The sequence below is a fragment of the Mustela nigripes genome, chromosome 3, assembly GCF_022355385.1.
Source record: "Mustela nigripes isolate SB6536 chromosome 3, MUSNIG.SB6536, whole genome shotgun sequence".
NCBI lineage: Eukaryota > Metazoa > Chordata > Mammalia > Carnivora > Mustelidae > Mustela > Mustela nigripes.
This window is the reverse complement of record NC_081559.1, coordinates 66,777,872-66,795,123: the sequence shown is the minus strand read 5'-3', so window position 1 is coordinate 66,795,123 and position 17,252 is coordinate 66,777,872. Positions and strand designations below refer to the sequence as shown.

Genomic DNA, 17,252 nt, shown 5'->3' with positions numbered 1-17,252 from the left:
CAGTTTGGAAGTGTCTTAAGCATAGGTGTGCCTGGGTGTTAAGTGTCTGACTTTTGGTTTTGGTTTAGGTCATGATCTCATGGGTCACGGGATTGAGCCCCGCATCAGTCTCCCTGCTCATCTCGGAGTCTGCTTCAGGCTCTCTGCCTCTCCTTCTCCTGACCCTCCCCTTTTCCTGACCCTCCCCACTCACACACACACTCTTTCTCTCTCAAATAAATAAATAAATAAATAAATAAAATCTTAAACAATAAAATCTTAAACAACAATAAAAAACAATTTTAAACAGTAAGATTGGATATCCACTCTTAAACAACAGTTTAACGAAAAAGTTAAGCATATTTCTAACATAAAATCCAGCCATTACCTACTTGGTATTTCCCAACAGGAATAAAGCATATGTCCATAGAAATAATTTCTACTGCATGTTTGTAGTAACTTTGTTTGTAGTAGCCAAAAATTGGAAACTACCTAAATGTACAGCAGCAGGTAAATGTCTAAATGAATTCTGTGTTATAACCACACAGTGAAATACTATTAAGCAATAAAAAGGAATGAGCTATGATACATATACTACAGACGGACCTCAAGATAGCTATATGGAGTGAAAGAAGCCAGGAAAAAAAAAGAGTACTTCCTGTGTGACTCTATTTATATAAAATTCTAGAAAATGCAAACTAATCTAAAGCAACAGAAATAGATTAGTGGCTACTTTGGGAAGACAGGAAAGAGAAGCAAGGGGTATTACAGAGAACCAAGAATAAGCTTTTCGGGGTGATGGACATGTTTAATATCTTGATTGTGGTGATGGTTTCATGTGTGTATACGTGTCAAAACTTATTAAATTGTGCAATTTAAATATGTGCAGTTTATTTTATGTCCATTATACCTCAAAAAAATCTGTTAAAAAAAGTTTAAATTTATACATTACCAGTTCAGAGGAGGCCTGTGCTACAGTTCCCCAATCCCCCCAGAACATAGCACATATTTTTTGTAGGATGAACACAGTTTTTACAACTTAAAAATAAAATAATTAAGTTTACGCATGGTATATAAACACACACAAATGTGCTTATCATCATTAGTTAATAAGGAAATATAAATTAAAACCATATTGAGATCCAATCGTTATTGGAAAAATAATAAAGTTTGTTTTAATATTAATATGGTTTCATATCATAGCAAAAATTCATTTCATTGGGGTACCTAGGTGGCTCAGTCAGTTAAGTATCTGGCTCTTGGTTTCAGCTCAGGTCATGATCTCAGGGTCCTGGGATTGAGCCCATGTCTCTGCACTCAGTGGGGAGTCTGCTTGAGGATTCTCTCTCTCTCTCCCCACCCACGCCCTGTTGAGTGGGTGCACACACGCGCTCTCTCTCTGAAATAAATAAATCTTTTTAAAAAATTCATGTCATTTACAAATAACATGAACTCCTATGCTTTACAGGAAAAGGTCATTTTCTGCTATTATTACAATGTTTTATGGAGCCTCTGCTCTGGTGTCATCCTGTCCAGCTCCAGTAGTCATGTGGAACGGTCTAATGTACCATTAGCAACCTGGGTTTGTTCTCTGTGAGTCTCCACAAAAGGAGACAGGGTTCTTTGGTGACACTGCATCCTCTGCTTTGCTGAGTTCTAAGTTATCTTGATTATTATCACAAAGAAAGAATGTTTTCAGCAGTTCCTGATGGAGATGAGGTTAAAAAATATAAAGAGGATAACCTGCTGGGAGGGCGGCTAGGGGCAAGTACAATTTAAGTAACAACTAGGAAACATTTTATACCCACCATAAATGCTAAGATAAAAAAGACTAACAACCACAAGTACTGGAGAAAATGTGGAGCAACCGGAAATTTCATACATTGCTGCAGGCATGTAAAATGGTACAATCCTTTGGAAAAAAGGTCTGACAGTTGCTTATTAAACTAAACATACACCCACCCTAGGACCCAACAATTCCATCCTTAGATGTTTACCCAAGAGGAATAAAGACATATGTTCACAAAAAGTGTATACATGTTCAGAGCACTTTATTCATAATAGCAAAAGAAAAAGAAAAAGCAGAAACAGCCCAGGTGTCTGTCAACAGGAAAATGGAAAAAACAAACTGACATTCATACAGAAGACTATTCAGCAATAAAAAGGAATGAGTCACTGGTATATGTGACATGAATTAACCTCAAAAACATGCTGACCAAGGAAGCGTTATGCTTTGTATGAATTCACTCATATCAAGTTTTAGAATGGGTAAATTTAATCTGTGAGGCAAAATAATCAAAACAGGTGATCGGTCGGGTGGGAATCGACTGGGAAGGAACATGAGGAAACTCTCTGGAATGACTACTGTGTTTGAAATTTTGAAAAGGGTTTGGGTTACAGAGATGAATGCATTTGCAAAATCTCAGCAAGTTTATATTTAACATTTGTGCATTTCACTGCATGTTAAGTGTACATCAAAAAATTTAAAAACCAAACATTAAACTCTACTTACTTAAATGCATGCTGAAGTATTTGGGGGAAGTATACTGATGTCTGCAATTTACTTTGAAATGCATCATAAGAGTAACATGGATAGATGAGTAATAAAATATAGATGTAAAATTTAGGATCCATGAAGTTGGCAATTGGGTATTTACTGTAAAATTCCATCAACTTTGCTGTATGTTTGAAAATTTTCATATTAAAATGATGGAGAAGAGCCCTCAGTTGGTCTTATTTTTCTAATATTATATTCTATGCCTGTAATAAATTATTCCTTCTGTAAGACAGAGGTAGGTTCTATAGCAACACAGGGACCAGAAATTAGCCCCAGAATTTTCCCTGAAATTGAAATTCTAAGTTAGATAACATATGTAAACATGGTAAGAAAGGTAAGAAACTATAAAAATTATTAAAAAGGAAGCCAAGTTACCTTAAGAGTAATTACTAATACTGATGTTTATTATCATCCACAAACAGGATGAGAGTACCAGATTTTGTATTTTTTTTTAAATACTTTTAACCACTGAATAGAAGAATCATCTTTTTTTATATCAGGTAATATATGTGAATAGGCCAATTGTATCTCATTCAAACTTTGTCCAAAATTTGGATATCTAACCATTTAAAAAACACTTACTAAGCATTTTCCTATACCAGTATTATCATTGTAAGTATGCTATATATGAGATAAAATAAAATCATTTGTTTTTGAGAGCTCTGGAGGAAATCTGGCATAAGAATGTGTCAAACAAATCTGGATGTTTCCTAACTCTGTACTTACTAGTTGTAGGACCTCGAGCAAATTAACTTCTATAAGACTCACTTTCCTCATTTACAAAATGTGGAAGGATAATGGTAGTTTGTACTTCATATGATTATTCTGAATTTTGAGTGAGCCAATTCGTTTTACATGTATCACAGTGATTGGTAGACAGAAAGCACTCAATATATGTAAGTTATCATTTTTTTAAAAAGTACATACAAGAAACAAAACATTCAATTGGTGGAAGAATGTGGAGTACCTTAATTTGTTTAAATAGAACATCTTCTCCTCACTAGGTAATTCAAACCCCTCAAATTGTGAGAAATGTTTTAGAAAGTCAAAGGAGGATAACCCTGCTGCACTGATACGGCGAGGATACAGAATTGCAAGTAGTGAAATGCAGAAATACACTTATCAGCATATTGTTTAGACTTGCTGAAAGAAGCTATACTGCTTCCCTCGGTTTTGCATTGAACACTCAGAAATGTTACCCATAATGTTTTATGCTTATCACTAGTGCTTGTTAAGAAGGTGGGCACACAGTTAAAGACTCAAACACAGTCAGGCAGACAATGGGGGTTAAGATGGGGCCAGGAGAATATTAACTGCCACTTTCCTCCACCCCAGAGAATTGCAGTGTCATGCCTGCAATGAATGAGCAGCTGCAGTAGCCCTATGGGAAGCTGGGAAGCTTGTTTGGGAAGCATGCTGTACTGTTTCCTGTTGTGTGCGTTATCCATGCACTTGCTACATTCTTTAGAATCTTCTACCTTTTGGCATCTTTTTATCAACCATCCTGTTAACAAACATGTAGCCCACATTCCCACATACTGTTACGGTTGGCTGAAACTATGTAGGAGCAGCCTGTCCTCTTACTTGGGGCATAACCCTTCTGTTTGTTACACTCCCCACAACTCCCTATGGACTTTCACCTCAGGTGTATTTCCTGCCTGGCTATAGGGCATGTGGATCCTGGTCTGGTTTGATTTTGGCAGTAGTGAAACATTAGGAGTTTCTTAGTGGTCAGTTCATACCTAGCCTTGAAATATTCTACCCACCCACTCATACCTGCCCAGCCTAAAAGCAGCTAAGAATCTCAGCTAGTTCTCAGATGCCTTTCTGAGCCAATGAGTTCCTATGATTTCATCAAAAGAAGATAATGACTTAGAGGAGAAGGGGAAACTCTACAAGCTCTTTCTTTAAAAAACCAAACAGGATTGAAGTCTTAGGACATCCTTTTCTGAAACACTCTTGGAGAGTAGGCCTTCGGCTTTTATATAGCATTGCATCTCTTTGAAACCCATATAACGCTGGTTTCTTTCTTTTCTTTGGCATTTATTATCTATTACCTCTTATCCAGAACTTGTTTTTCAAGGTGTAAATTCACTGGGTATGACAGTTTAGATACAGTTAGTGTCTAGTTGGGAGTTTGGGGCAATATCCAGCACATTATACCTATTCAACTGCTATAACCACGATCATGTCTCTAAAAGGCTCTGAAAGCTTCAAACATTATATTAAATAGTACTATTAAAGGTACAGAAAACAAGAGTAGATTTTTCAATTAGTAGATATAAAAGTATAGAATTTAATACATGAAGATAGTTATCTCACTCATGAGGTAATCACTTCTGCTTTCCCAAATGGTTATTACACTTTGGATCAGATTCAGAAAGATTTATCTTTAGCCCACATATAAATATTTTCTCTTACTCTAAAATGTCAGCAATCTTCTTTTCTACTGCACAAAAGACAGTTTTAGGTTTGCTCTCTTTATTTCTTTTTAAATTTAAGGACTGTGTTACTAATTTCTTGATGTCTGGAATGTCCTCAGCCCTGTTGATTCTAATAAGTTTGAAATTTATCTGCAAAATTCAAGGGCAAAAAAGGGAAGATTCACATCCTTCTTAACATGGGATGAAGCCAAAGCCGAAGGAAAAATGGAAGGATTTAAATTTTTTTTTTTTTTTTTTTTACCCCAATGCGGGGCTTTGAATTCATGACCCTGAGATCAAGACCTGAGCTGAGATCAAGAGTTGGTACACTTAACTAACTGAGCCACCCAGGTGCCCCCCAAAACTGAATTTTAATGTAAATTATCTAAGCTAAAATCCTGAATTTAACCTTAAATTTGAATCAGCAATGGTTTTTACTCTGTTTCCTCCCCTTCTATTTTTACTATTCTTTTGAGACTGAATCAGAAATGTGCTGAACATGTGGATTGCAGCAACTGGATTTCTCAAACAGGAAGCAAAAAGAAACAATTTTCTCCCTTAGGTTGCTTTTATTTAACAATCTGTAGAATGATTATCTGAGTTCAAGAATTAAATTTAGATTTGTCCTAACAAAGAAGAAAAAAATACTCATTTCACAACTAAGATAGAGCCAAAAGCCTTTTCTAGCTAATCAGTCAATTCCCAAACTAGTAGGAATTAAGACTTTATCTACTCTTCTACAAGGAGCAGAACTGGTGGGATCCAGGATACCTTTATCTTATTGCATAGGTATGAAAATACTGCCTATAAGCAGAATTGGAAAACTCACCAAATAAATAGAATGGTGAGATGAGTACAACATTCTTAGATATATTAAGAGCTGAACAGTCTATATACCAGATAAAGAAGATAAAGGGAATCTTTTACATTAGTCTATGATAGAAAAATAATCAATGGGAACACCAAGCCAAGAAAATAAAACCATGGAATAAAAGATAATCTGGGAACTAGAGCCAATTCCTAATGTTATATATAAATATAAAACATACATATACATATATATTATTTTTTAAATGTGATGACATATTTATGGCTCAAAAGTATTCTTTCACATTACAGATCTCCTTTCTCACCCTTAGGCAAAGTTTGGTGTAGAGGTTAGAGGATTTCTTTCTGTATCTTCTACATCTGTCTGTCTCTCCTGTCTAGTCTTACCTATCAAAATTCCATACCATCCTTTAAGAACCATGTTAAATACTTCTCCATCAATAACCCTCTCCCAACAACTGAAATTAACTTGTATTTTGTGCTCCCCAACACTTAATATTTGCGCCACCACCAGTGAAAAGCTCTAAAATGCTCCTTACCACCCCCTTGAATGGCAAGAATTTAAAAAAGAAGTCACAGTCATCTGAAGACAACACAAGACCTTTTCTAGAAAATACTAGAGAACTTGCTACGCAGATAACAAAAAGGAGGATTGAACATAGCTGCTGGGGGTTATGTGGCTAAAGTTCTCATAAGTTATATCTCAAAATTTAAAATTATCTCACTCTTTTTCACAACTTCTGTTTGTTGTTTCTTCTTCACCAGGGTCACATACCATCTGGTAAACATAGCAGCTGAAGACTCTGCTTGGTTTTTGTTCTATGTGTAGTACCAAGTCTCTGTCAAAGTAGACTTCATGGCTGTATGTCTGTAATGAAAACACAGTGAAATGAAATCTCCTCTTCAAACAACCAAGTTCGCAATTATATCACTATGTCATGGCACCTATGCTCGGGCTCTTCAAAAATACACTTGGTAACAAAACAATTGCTAGAAATCGTTTATTTTCATTACTTATGAATATGCAGATTATTTATAAGAAAAGTATCATATAAAATGTTGAAAATGGAAAGAGCGCTGGGTCATAGGAATCTGAACACCCAGACTCTATTGCCTAATACTGTTATTTCACTGTGTGACAGTGGTCAAGTTGCTAAACCTCCTAGGTACTCCACCGATAAAACAAAAGACTAGATTAAAATAATAGTGGCTCTTCCTTGGTCAAGTTGCTAAACCTCCTAGGTACTCCACCGATAAAACAAAAGACTAGATTAAAATAATAGTGGCTCTTCCTTACAGTTTTTATGTTCTGTAATAATCAAAAAAGTAGACAAATATGTCCAAGAGTGCCTGCAAACCCTACATGTTTAGATATCATCTCTATTAAGTAACTGGGGGCATTCAATACAGTATACTTCTATTTTTAAAAATGCTACCAAACTTATAAAATGTGAGAAAACCAAAGACTATGGTAAGGAAATAGACAGCATGTCTCAGAATAAAACATAAAATTTTATCTTTAAGGCCTCTAGAAAGGAGGCATCCTCTAACTCCTAGGAAAGGAAGGCTTAAGAAGTACTCATTTTGTCCTGCAGGATGATATCCTTTTTGATGTGGTCACTGGTACAGGTGACCATGGACTGACAAGAACACAGTAACATCTGTTCCAATAAATGTCACCTACAAAGAAAATCCTTACAATTTTGCATTCCATGGACTCTACTCACCACATCCCATGACTCCACTAGTGGAATGCTTTTAAGTAAAGTTCCATATTCATTACAGTGGAAATCCAGGTGAGCTTTTCCTTCAGCATCTATTTGGGTAACAGCTACCACGGAAAGCAAATCCAGCTCATCTTCATAGTCCACAATTTTAAAAGTCTCAGTGAATAGATGGATAAGACAGAGGAAAAGAGGGGCAAAATCCAGTTATCCAGTTAGGATTATTTCTATTTGTAGTTTAACTATTCTATTATTTTTAAAATGCAGAAAGAGGAATGAATGGGTCAGAGCATAAGGAGAAATAGGTCTCTACTTTTATGCCTAGTAAAGTCCCAAGATTCTGAAGACTGCAGCAGTATCCTACAGATTTTAACAGAACAAAGTCTATGTAGCTCTCAGCCAAAGTGTTACGGAAATTCTCTATTATGACAGCAAACTAGAACTTCTCCAAATTCAAAGAGGTATTCAACTGCTGCCTCTGATATGTGTGTTCACTAGCTTCCAGAGAGGACTAAATATATGAAGTTCAGAAAAAAAAAATATGAAGTTCAGTTCTGAAACCTAAAAATGACCCACACTTTGTCAGAAGGATCTTTCCTCAGAAAAACACAAGTCATTTTAAGAAGAACTGATAGCCTATCACATACTATTTATGACTCTATTTGCCATCTTTTTTTTTCCCCCTTTCAACGTTTTTCAGTTTCCTAAAGAAACCAAAAATGATGGGGCACCTGTGTGGCTCAGTTGTTCAGCATCTGCCTTTGGCTCAGGGCATGATCCCAGGGTGCTGGGATGGAGTCCTGCATTGAGTCCCGCATTGGGCCCTGTAAAAGGCTCCTTGCTCCACAGGGAGCCTGCTTCTTTCTCTCTTTCTGCCCCTCCCCCTGCTTGTGTTCCCTTTCACTTTGTCTGTCAAATAAATAAATAAAATATTTAAAAAAAAAAAGAAAGCAAAAATGGCCACTTACATTTGAGGGAGAATATTATTTGGGAACTGAAATCCAACCCACAGAATAGAACTGGGATGAGAGATGTTAGCTGGAAATGATTCATGATGGTAAAGTCTTAAGGAAGAAAAAAATCTAACCTCAAACTCTGTTTAAGGAAGTAAATCTGGGACTCCAGCAGCCTCACAGGGGAAGCAGATCCATGGCAGCCATCCAGGGATGGACCACAGGAAGGGACATTTTGGCAGGCACAACAAGTTTCTTTGAACCACCACATACTAAACCTTCACTCACATTTGGTCAAACTTCTTTTTCATCTATTTATATTTTCTGCCTTTACTACCCATGATATAAAAATTTACAGAGATTTATTACACATGGCTCCTTTCTATTTACTTTTTTGCCCTAATATCACTTTGGTCAAACTTTGAGTAGACTTCTTGCCTGGGTCTAGTGATTTTAATAGTCTTGAGTCCCAACTTCTTTCAGCTTCTCTTTTACAGGCTAAACGTTTTTGTTTTCTAATCTCTTGATATAGAGTATATCTCTCTTTGCTACCACCTTCTCCTTGTTAATTATTTTTTGCTATCTTTTAGAAATTTTAGTATGTCTTTCTTGAATATGGTTTATCTACAGGGAGCTTTCTGCTTTGTTCTCAATAGATTTCTATGGTCCAAAAAAATACATGTATTTATTTTATATTTTTATATATTTTACATGACATATTTTATAAAATATGTACATATATAATATATAATTCACAAATGTACGTATACATATTTCTTTTTGAGAGTAGCAACATACTGAGTCACCTCCAACCTTTTTATTTATTTATCTATTTATTTAAAGATTTTATTTATTTATCTGACAGAGATCACAAGTAGGCAGAGAGGCAGGCAGAGAGAGAGAGACACGGGGAAGTAGGCTCCCTGCTGAGCAGAGAGCCAGATGTGGGGCTTGATCCTTGGACTCTGGAATCATGACCTCAGCCAAAGGCAGAGGCTTTAACCCACTGAGCCACCCAGGTGCGCCACCTCCAACCTTTTTAAAAGAGTTTCAAAAACTATTCTTAGAAGCCTACTCTAATGTTTCTACCTAGAAATGGTCATATAGTTTTCTGCTCCAAACAGATCAGAATTCATGCAATGATATATATTTGAAGCATGATCACTATCAGTTGATTTTGTAAGAACTTTCAATTCCTCTTTAAAAGAAAAGGATAAAAATGTAATAGCTCAGTGACTGGCAATGTCAAGTTCAGGCTTGAGGCTAATTGAAAGTTCATAATCTTATCACACCCTCACACCCTTCTTCCCTGGCCCACGATCATTAACATACATATCCATGTCTTGTAAGTAAAAAAAAAAAAGCAAAAGCCATAAAGTCATCAGGATGTGATTCAAGTATTTTCTATTAAGAAATTTCCCTATAAATGTGCACATTAACAAAACAATAAGCTAGTAGTAGTTTTTTCAAATTATTTCAGTCCTAAGAACCTTTCTGCAAACATAATCTTATGAATAATTCCAGTATGAGAAGATAGGGTGATGCGGATGCACTGGTTGAAATACCATGCACAATCCTACCAATGAAGTCTGCATGGAACTACTCACCCCCAACCCCTATCCCAGAGTCTGGAAAACATCGTTTAAAAATCACAGGGCTAGTACACACTAGTTTGATTTGCTATCTCTGGCTAAAGTAATACCTCTTGTTCTGGGTCATCATCCAAAAGGTTAAAATTTTTTTTCACCACCCGTCCAGAAGCTGTAACAGTGGGTAAGTTTTCATTCTATCACATGGAGAGAAATAAAAAGATACGATGAGTCCTTTTATGTGCAATAAATAGCAAAACTGTACCAAATTTCATTAAACAACTAACCCTTATCCAACATCCACAATTCTTTCCTCTACTGAGAAAATTCTAAATCAAATTTCTGATCTTCCAATTAGCAAAAATACTTGACCATAATAAGTTAATGGATAAAATACCAAAATAGACAAACAATAAATACACTCGCCCTTCTAATTTTTGCTTTAGTATAAGTACAGCAATGCTACACTGGATCTGTTTTTGGAAATTTCTCTCTGCATAATTCTCTTCATGTTCTTAATCTGCACACTAAAGGGAAAGAACTATTTGGAGTTAAAGCATGGCATGTGATTTCTAAAGATTCATATGTACCCCAACCTACTGTATGTTTGCACAATAAATTAAACCCAAAGGTTGAAAATTCATCAATAAAAACCTAAAGAGAAATTTAGAAAGGGAACAGATATTAGCAAAAGTTAAGCTCAATATAATCAGCTCTTTTCAATTCTCAGTTGTGCACAAGGCTGAGACCAGTTACCGGCACAGACAAAAAACCCAGATTTTTATTGTGCTGTTCTTTTCAGCATACTAAAAGACAAACACATTTATATACTATATTCTCAAATAGAAAGACAGTGATACACAAAGAATTTTAAAGTACTCCTGGCTTACTTTGTTCTTCTCCCTGTTGGCCAAAATGACAAAATCTTCAGAGATCTGATGCTGGGCACTATTATTTTCTACTTCATTTAGCTTTAGAACTCTGAAAAGGGAAATAAAGAACCTAAGACCTCAACAGATCATCAGAATACCCAAGTTGAACTACTGAAATGAAACTCAACAAATGTAAATTACAGGAAAAACTGTTAGTTCTTGTTTCCTCCTGTGGAATCTGAAATAGTAATGTCTGATCACTTTAGTGTCTATAAACTTCAAATTCAGATTTTGTTAAACAAAAAAACCTGTGACAATAGGTATTCCTGATGTAGATAATGAAGCCACTTCCTCAAGTTTAGGCCATCTTCCAAGCTGGCTTAATGAAAGTTCCCCTAAAGGACCTCATCTTTGTCATCCTGCAATAGGCCTTTAAGGTTTCAGCTTTAACGGTGGCATTAGAGTAGATGTTAGCATTTTCTACTTCTGAAGATAGAATGAGATATCAATGAACAACACTCAGAGTTAACTAAAAGGCAGACTGGAAGCAACTGAACCTAAACTAAGAGTTTTCATAAAAGAGTAATATTTAAAAACTCCAATTTACTTAATACTTTTATTGTAGGATTATATTTAAAGATTTGGGTTTTCTGAGTACAAATGGTTTAATGGATCAAGCTTACTAAGGAAGAGAAAAGAAAATAATTTGTCCACTGCCCACACAAATCTGTTCACAGCATTAACAAGCTTCAAAAGCACAATGTTCCCAAAGCTTAAAGTCTCAGACACAGGTAAAGAAAATAGCAGGGAGGAGTAGATACCGTGGCTACAAAGAGCCAGAAGTCTTAGAGCTTGCCAGAGGCAAAGAAATCAGATTAGATTTTAAATTACTCAATTTGTTATCTTAATTCATGCCAATGTTTAAAAGTGCCTATCCTCTAGAACCTGGCAAAAGGGCGCAGTGTATTTGGACCTTATTTTCTTAAGCTCAAACTACTATTAAAAAAGGTGGGTTATGTGGGGCGCCTGGGTGGCTCAGTGGGTTAAGCCTCTGCCTTCGACTCAGGTCATGCTCTCAGGGTCCTGGGATCAAGCCCCACATCGGGCTCTTTGCTCAGCAGAGGACCTGCTCCCCGCCTCCCCCTGCCCTGCCTGGCTCTCTGCTTCCTTGTGATCTCTCTTTCTCTGTCAAATAAATAAATAAAATCTTTAAAAAAATGGGTTATGGGACACCTGGGTGGCTCAATCAGTTAAGCATCTGATGCTTAATTTCGGCTCACGCTATGATCCCACAGTCATGAGATCAAGCCCTGCATCAGTACACACTGGGAGTGGACCCTGCCTAAGATCTCACTCTCCCTTTGCCCATCCTTTCCTCTCTCTCTTAAAAAAAAAAAAAGAAAGAAAGAAAAAAGAAAACATGAGTAGGCAATAAGCATTAAGATCCAAGCTTTATTAAAGCTGAACTACAGTTTTTAAGACTTTTTAGAAAAGTTCATAATCTTATTTAATTAAGTCCCTTTATCTTCTTTATCTTCTTTCCAGAGAAGTAAACTAATTAAAATGAAACATAAGGAATAGAGAAGGCAGATAATGTCTTTCTTATTCAACCAGTTTACTAGTACCTACTCTGTGCTACTAAGTGCTATGCTCAGTGCTGGGGTTAGAGTCAGCAAAACAGACTCTTTCCCTGTCATTATGGAGCTGATGACTCCAAAGCTAGATATTTAAACAGATAATCAAACAAATAATTAATTAAAATTGCTGTGTTAGAGGAAGGTAACACAGTGGCTGGTATGAAAATAAGATGGGGGTGCCTGGGTGGCTCAGTGGGTTAAAGCCTCTGCCTGCCTTCGGCTCAGGTCATGATCCCGGGTCCTGGGATCTAGCCCCACGTTGGGCTCTCTGCTCTGCAGGGAGCCTGCTTCCTCCTCTCTCTCTCTCTCTGCCTGCCTCTCTGCCTACTTGTGATCTCTGTCTGTCAAATAAATAAATAAAATCTTTAAAAAAAAAAAAAAAGAAGATGGGGAGCTAATCTAATGAGGGGTATCAGGGAAGGACTCTGTTAAAAGGGGATATTTAGGGGCGCCTGGGTGGCTCAGTGGGTTAAGCCACTGCCTTCGGTTCAGGTCATGATCTCAGTGTCCTGGGATCAAGCCCCACATCGGGCTTTCTGCTCAGCAGGTAGCCTGCTTCCCTTCCTCTCTCTCTCTCTGCCCGCCTCTCTGCCTACTTGTGATCTCTCACTGTCAAATAAATAAATAAAATATTAAAAAAAAAAAAAGGGGGATATTTAAGCTGGGGACAAAATATAAATAGAAATCAGGAGAACAGGGATTAAGAGAACAGCGATTAACAGGGATGATTAAGAGAACAGGAAGGGGAAACACACTCCCAATGGAGGAAAGAGGTCCCTGACTGTCTGAAAAGATAGCATGACTGAAATAAACTGAGTGGGAGGAGGGTCTTTCAGATCATGCTAAGTGTATGATGATCTTTATCTCAGGAACAAGAAACCATAAAAAGGTTAAAGCAGAATCCACTTGTTTAGGTTTTTGTGTTTGTTAATAGTTCTAAAAATCACTCTTATTGCTGAGAAGAAAACAGACTTAAAGAGTGCAAAAATGGATTCTTGGGAGTCCTGTAAGTAGGCTATTACTATTGTTCAGGCTAGTGATGGCAATGGTCTGACCAACATGGTAACAGGCCAAGGGCAGAAAGAGGCTGATTTAAGAAATATTTAGTAACAACAACAACAACAACGACAACAAAAAAAAAAAAAAAGAAAGAAAGAAAGAAAGGAAAAGAAAAAAAAGGGGAAAAGAAGGACTCAAAGGATCTGTGGGTGTGTGTGTGAGAGAGAGAAAATGCACACGAGTATATATGTATATGTATGGATGAAAGACAAAAAGTATAACAAAGTGCTCAGAATCATTCCAGATTTCTGGCATGAGCTTAGATGAGAGGTTTCGGCTAGGATAAATTTTGGAGTTTTGGTGTATATGTGATTTATGAAGCCAAGGGAATAAGAAGAATCAATAAACAGAATCATGCAGAAAGGGAATGAAGAGTGAGAAGAAAATAGGGTCTAAATCCTGAGGACATCCAATAATTAAAGTCTGTGTAGAAGAGAAAGAACATAAAAGGGTATTAAGGAGCAAAATATTCATAACTGGTGTCAGGGAAGCCAAATGAAGAATGTTTGAAGGAAGGGAAGGTCAACTGTATGCAAGATGTGGGTCAACAAAGCAAAACAAGGTTTACTTCAAACAACTCCTGTTCTAAAGTCGTCTTTTAGAACAAAGAAATCACTTCTCTCCTTAATCCTGGAGAATCAAAACATGATGAGGACAAGCCAATCTGAATCTCCTTTTACCCATATATCATCCATCAAAGAATTTATCTAAATTTAATGTCTACAAAGAGTAATGATGAGGCTGAAAGAATAGTCTTCTAGATGCCAGTCTCTGAGGAAACAACGTGTAACAAGCTAATGATTTCTATAATTGAGTCAACAGTTGGCTAGCAAAAATAAACATGTCAATAAATGCTTCTAAAACCTACCTTTCACTTTAAAGTAATGAATAAAAATACTCACTTGACCTGATTTGGGCCGACATGTATTATTCTACCAGAAGCATCAGGATGAAAATAGATCCAGTCAGATTCTAGAGAACAACATTCCATTTCTTGGATCCCATTTTTTGCCTGAAGTTGGGTAAAAATATTGAAAATAGAGATTAGGGGAAAATAAGTTTTCAAATCTAATTTCACTCACAGATCAGTAAATCAAAGGTACAGGCAAGAGGAAATATCAACAGTTGGACTGGGATATGTATGAGAATTGAATACAGCCATTCTTACTTGAGAAATTCAGAACATTTACCCTGTACCATACAATCTGCCTCACAAATAATAACTTAACAGTAATCATATCTCAAGCATTTAATTTGCGTCAGGCACTGCAGTAAATGTTTTAGTCATCTCATTTAATAACACTCAAAGCATATATTATTATCCCCACTTTGATGAGGAAACTGATATACAAAAAGAATGAATCATTTGCTCAATGTTTTACACGTGCTAAACAGCTGCTCTGATTCTGAGATCCAAGGACTTGTTCCATGATATAGCTCTGTACAAATATTGCACACATAGTTCCCTTTAACTTCCTCCCTTGCCTATCCCCAATAAACTGTCAAAAGGAGTGGTTAACACAAAGATAAACAGGCACCCCAACCCCAAATCTCAGAAACAGGTCATATAATCTCTTTGGATAAGTCAGATATAAACCTCTAATAATGGAGAAATGGTCTAATACTGCTCAGCCTTTTAGGCAAGTAAAGATTTATTCACGGTAAGATATTTAGACATTAAAATAAAGAAAAAGATACCTCCAGGCTATATGATCACATATGTACATAAATGTTTTACCTTACACACAGGAGCACTGGGAACTAACACCAGCATGGATACATTGATTTCATTTAATTTCTTCAATGTAAAATGAAGTGACACCACCTTTCCTATTAGATACAAATTTTCCAAATATTAACTTATTAATTTCATTAGCACATACTGACAGGACATGTTTTAGGTATCACAGTAGGTGTTTGTACCTCACATGAACTAAACATAACTCTTGCCTTCAAAAAGCTCATAATCAAGAAGGGAGGCAGAAACATAACAGAAATAAGACAATGTAAAAAACAAAAACAAAAATGAACAAACAAAAAGATGGTGTAGAAAACAAAGTAATCAAGCCATGCACAGGATATTTTCAAGCATCCAGCTCAGGTGGGCAGAATATCAGAAGAAAAAACAGAACTTAAACTAAGCCTTAAAGGATGAGCAGAAAATGGCTAAAAAGAAGAGATGCCAAAACACAAAACACAGAAATGTTAATCCATGTAACATGTGCATGTGTACAGATGAATAAAAATTTTAATTTTGGCTCCTACAAAAGAAATATGATTAGAGAAGTAGGTGAGGGCTATGTCACCTACTAAAGTGCTTTGTATGCCACGCTTTCTAAAAAAACGAATTTTAACACATTTTCTATATTAGTGAGTTTTAATTTTTCAGGAATTTTTATTAGTATTCTAATAATTTCTAATAGGAATGGTGGTAATTATTACATTGTACATATAAGGAAATCAATTTAAACACCGTGGTTGAAACCACTGAAATTAATGTGTCCAAGATGGTATTAGCTCTGGATGTCCCTTTGTTTAAAATAAAACATGTACATACTATACACATCTTTCCTTAGACAATTAATTCCCTTTATTGTAATTATTATAACATGCAAAAGAAATACTGTCTCTTTTTGTGTTGAATATAAGGCAGCATTATTACCAGCCTCTGTAGTTTTTGTTATGTGCTGGAATGCTAGATTTTAAACCTCAGTTTAATAGAAAGCTATGAAACATTTTCTGAATTCTTCAGTTTGGCTGCATGTATTTGTGGGTTACTTACTATTCTGACTGACAGGTGAGGAAGTAATGGGCATAAGCATCCTTAAGTTAATGTGACTACATCTAAGCTGTCTGGCAAAAGGATTGAAAACTTCCTCTGGATTTGGCAATTGCTCATGAATATGTTGAAATATAGATATGACTAGATGTTATCAGTTATTACAGAAAGTGAGTACTTGACAGGCATGCTTGATATAAATCTTGGAGGCCATTTTACACACACACACACACACACACACACACACACACAAATATGTATCATTAGTTCTATTATAAAAAGAATATGCACTAAATATCCAGAATGTGAATCGTACAGGGTTTGACTGGATAGAAAAGTTAAGTTAAAGAGAGATGTGACAGGTCCTGGTAGCTGAAGAATGTTCCCTGGCTGAGAGGTGAACAATCAAATCACAGACTTGTCATGCCGGGAAACAGTCCCTAGAGAGGCCACTCTAAAAGAAGATGTCACTGGGTTGGGGCAAACAGGAGCTGCTACATGTGATGGGTAAATGAAAAAATGAAAGGGGACAATGTCCCCACAAAAGAAAACTATAAGACACTATACACAGTGTTCCCTGGTAGTGACATCAAAGGAAATGGGTAACTGGACTCAAGATTGTATTGATCTTTGGTGTGGTGAAAGGTGAAAGGCCTATGACTAAAAGCCACTGAGTCTAACAGTGACAGAGTGTGATCCTGGAAGAGATGGGTGTGGAATTAGCTGAACCTATATGTTTGATATCCCAGAAATGAATTACACTAACTCAGCAATACAAAGCAAAGGGGAACCCCTCCACCACTCCCAGAGCACTTGTTCTTTTGCGCTGCATCTTATTTAACTACATGTGTG

General features: G+C 36.4%; 1 protein-coding gene across 2 annotated transcripts in view; it reads right to left on the bottom strand.

Moving 5' to 3' along the window:
- Positions 1 to 2,013: 2,013 nt before the first annotated feature.
- DCAF17 (DDB1 and CUL4 associated factor 17) overlaps positions 2,014 to 17,252 on the bottom strand; it is a 40,982-nt gene continuing 25,743 nt past the window's right edge. For both annotated transcript variants that reach the window (XM_059394149.1, XM_059394150.1), the window contains 5 exons: positions 14,524 to 14,633; positions 10,944 to 11,034; positions 10,167 to 10,250; positions 7,515 to 7,670; positions 2,014 to 6,655 (listed from right to left, as the gene is read on the bottom strand). In XM_059394149.1, the coding sequence (XP_059250132.1) occupies positions 6,509 to 6,655; positions 7,515 to 7,670; positions 10,167 to 10,250; positions 10,944 to 11,034; positions 14,524 to 14,633 (588 nt within the window). In that variant the 3' untranslated portion in view covers positions 2,014 to 6,508. The remainder of the gene's footprint in view (positions 6,656 to 7,514; positions 7,671 to 10,166; positions 10,251 to 10,943; positions 11,035 to 14,523; positions 14,634 to 17,252) is intronic.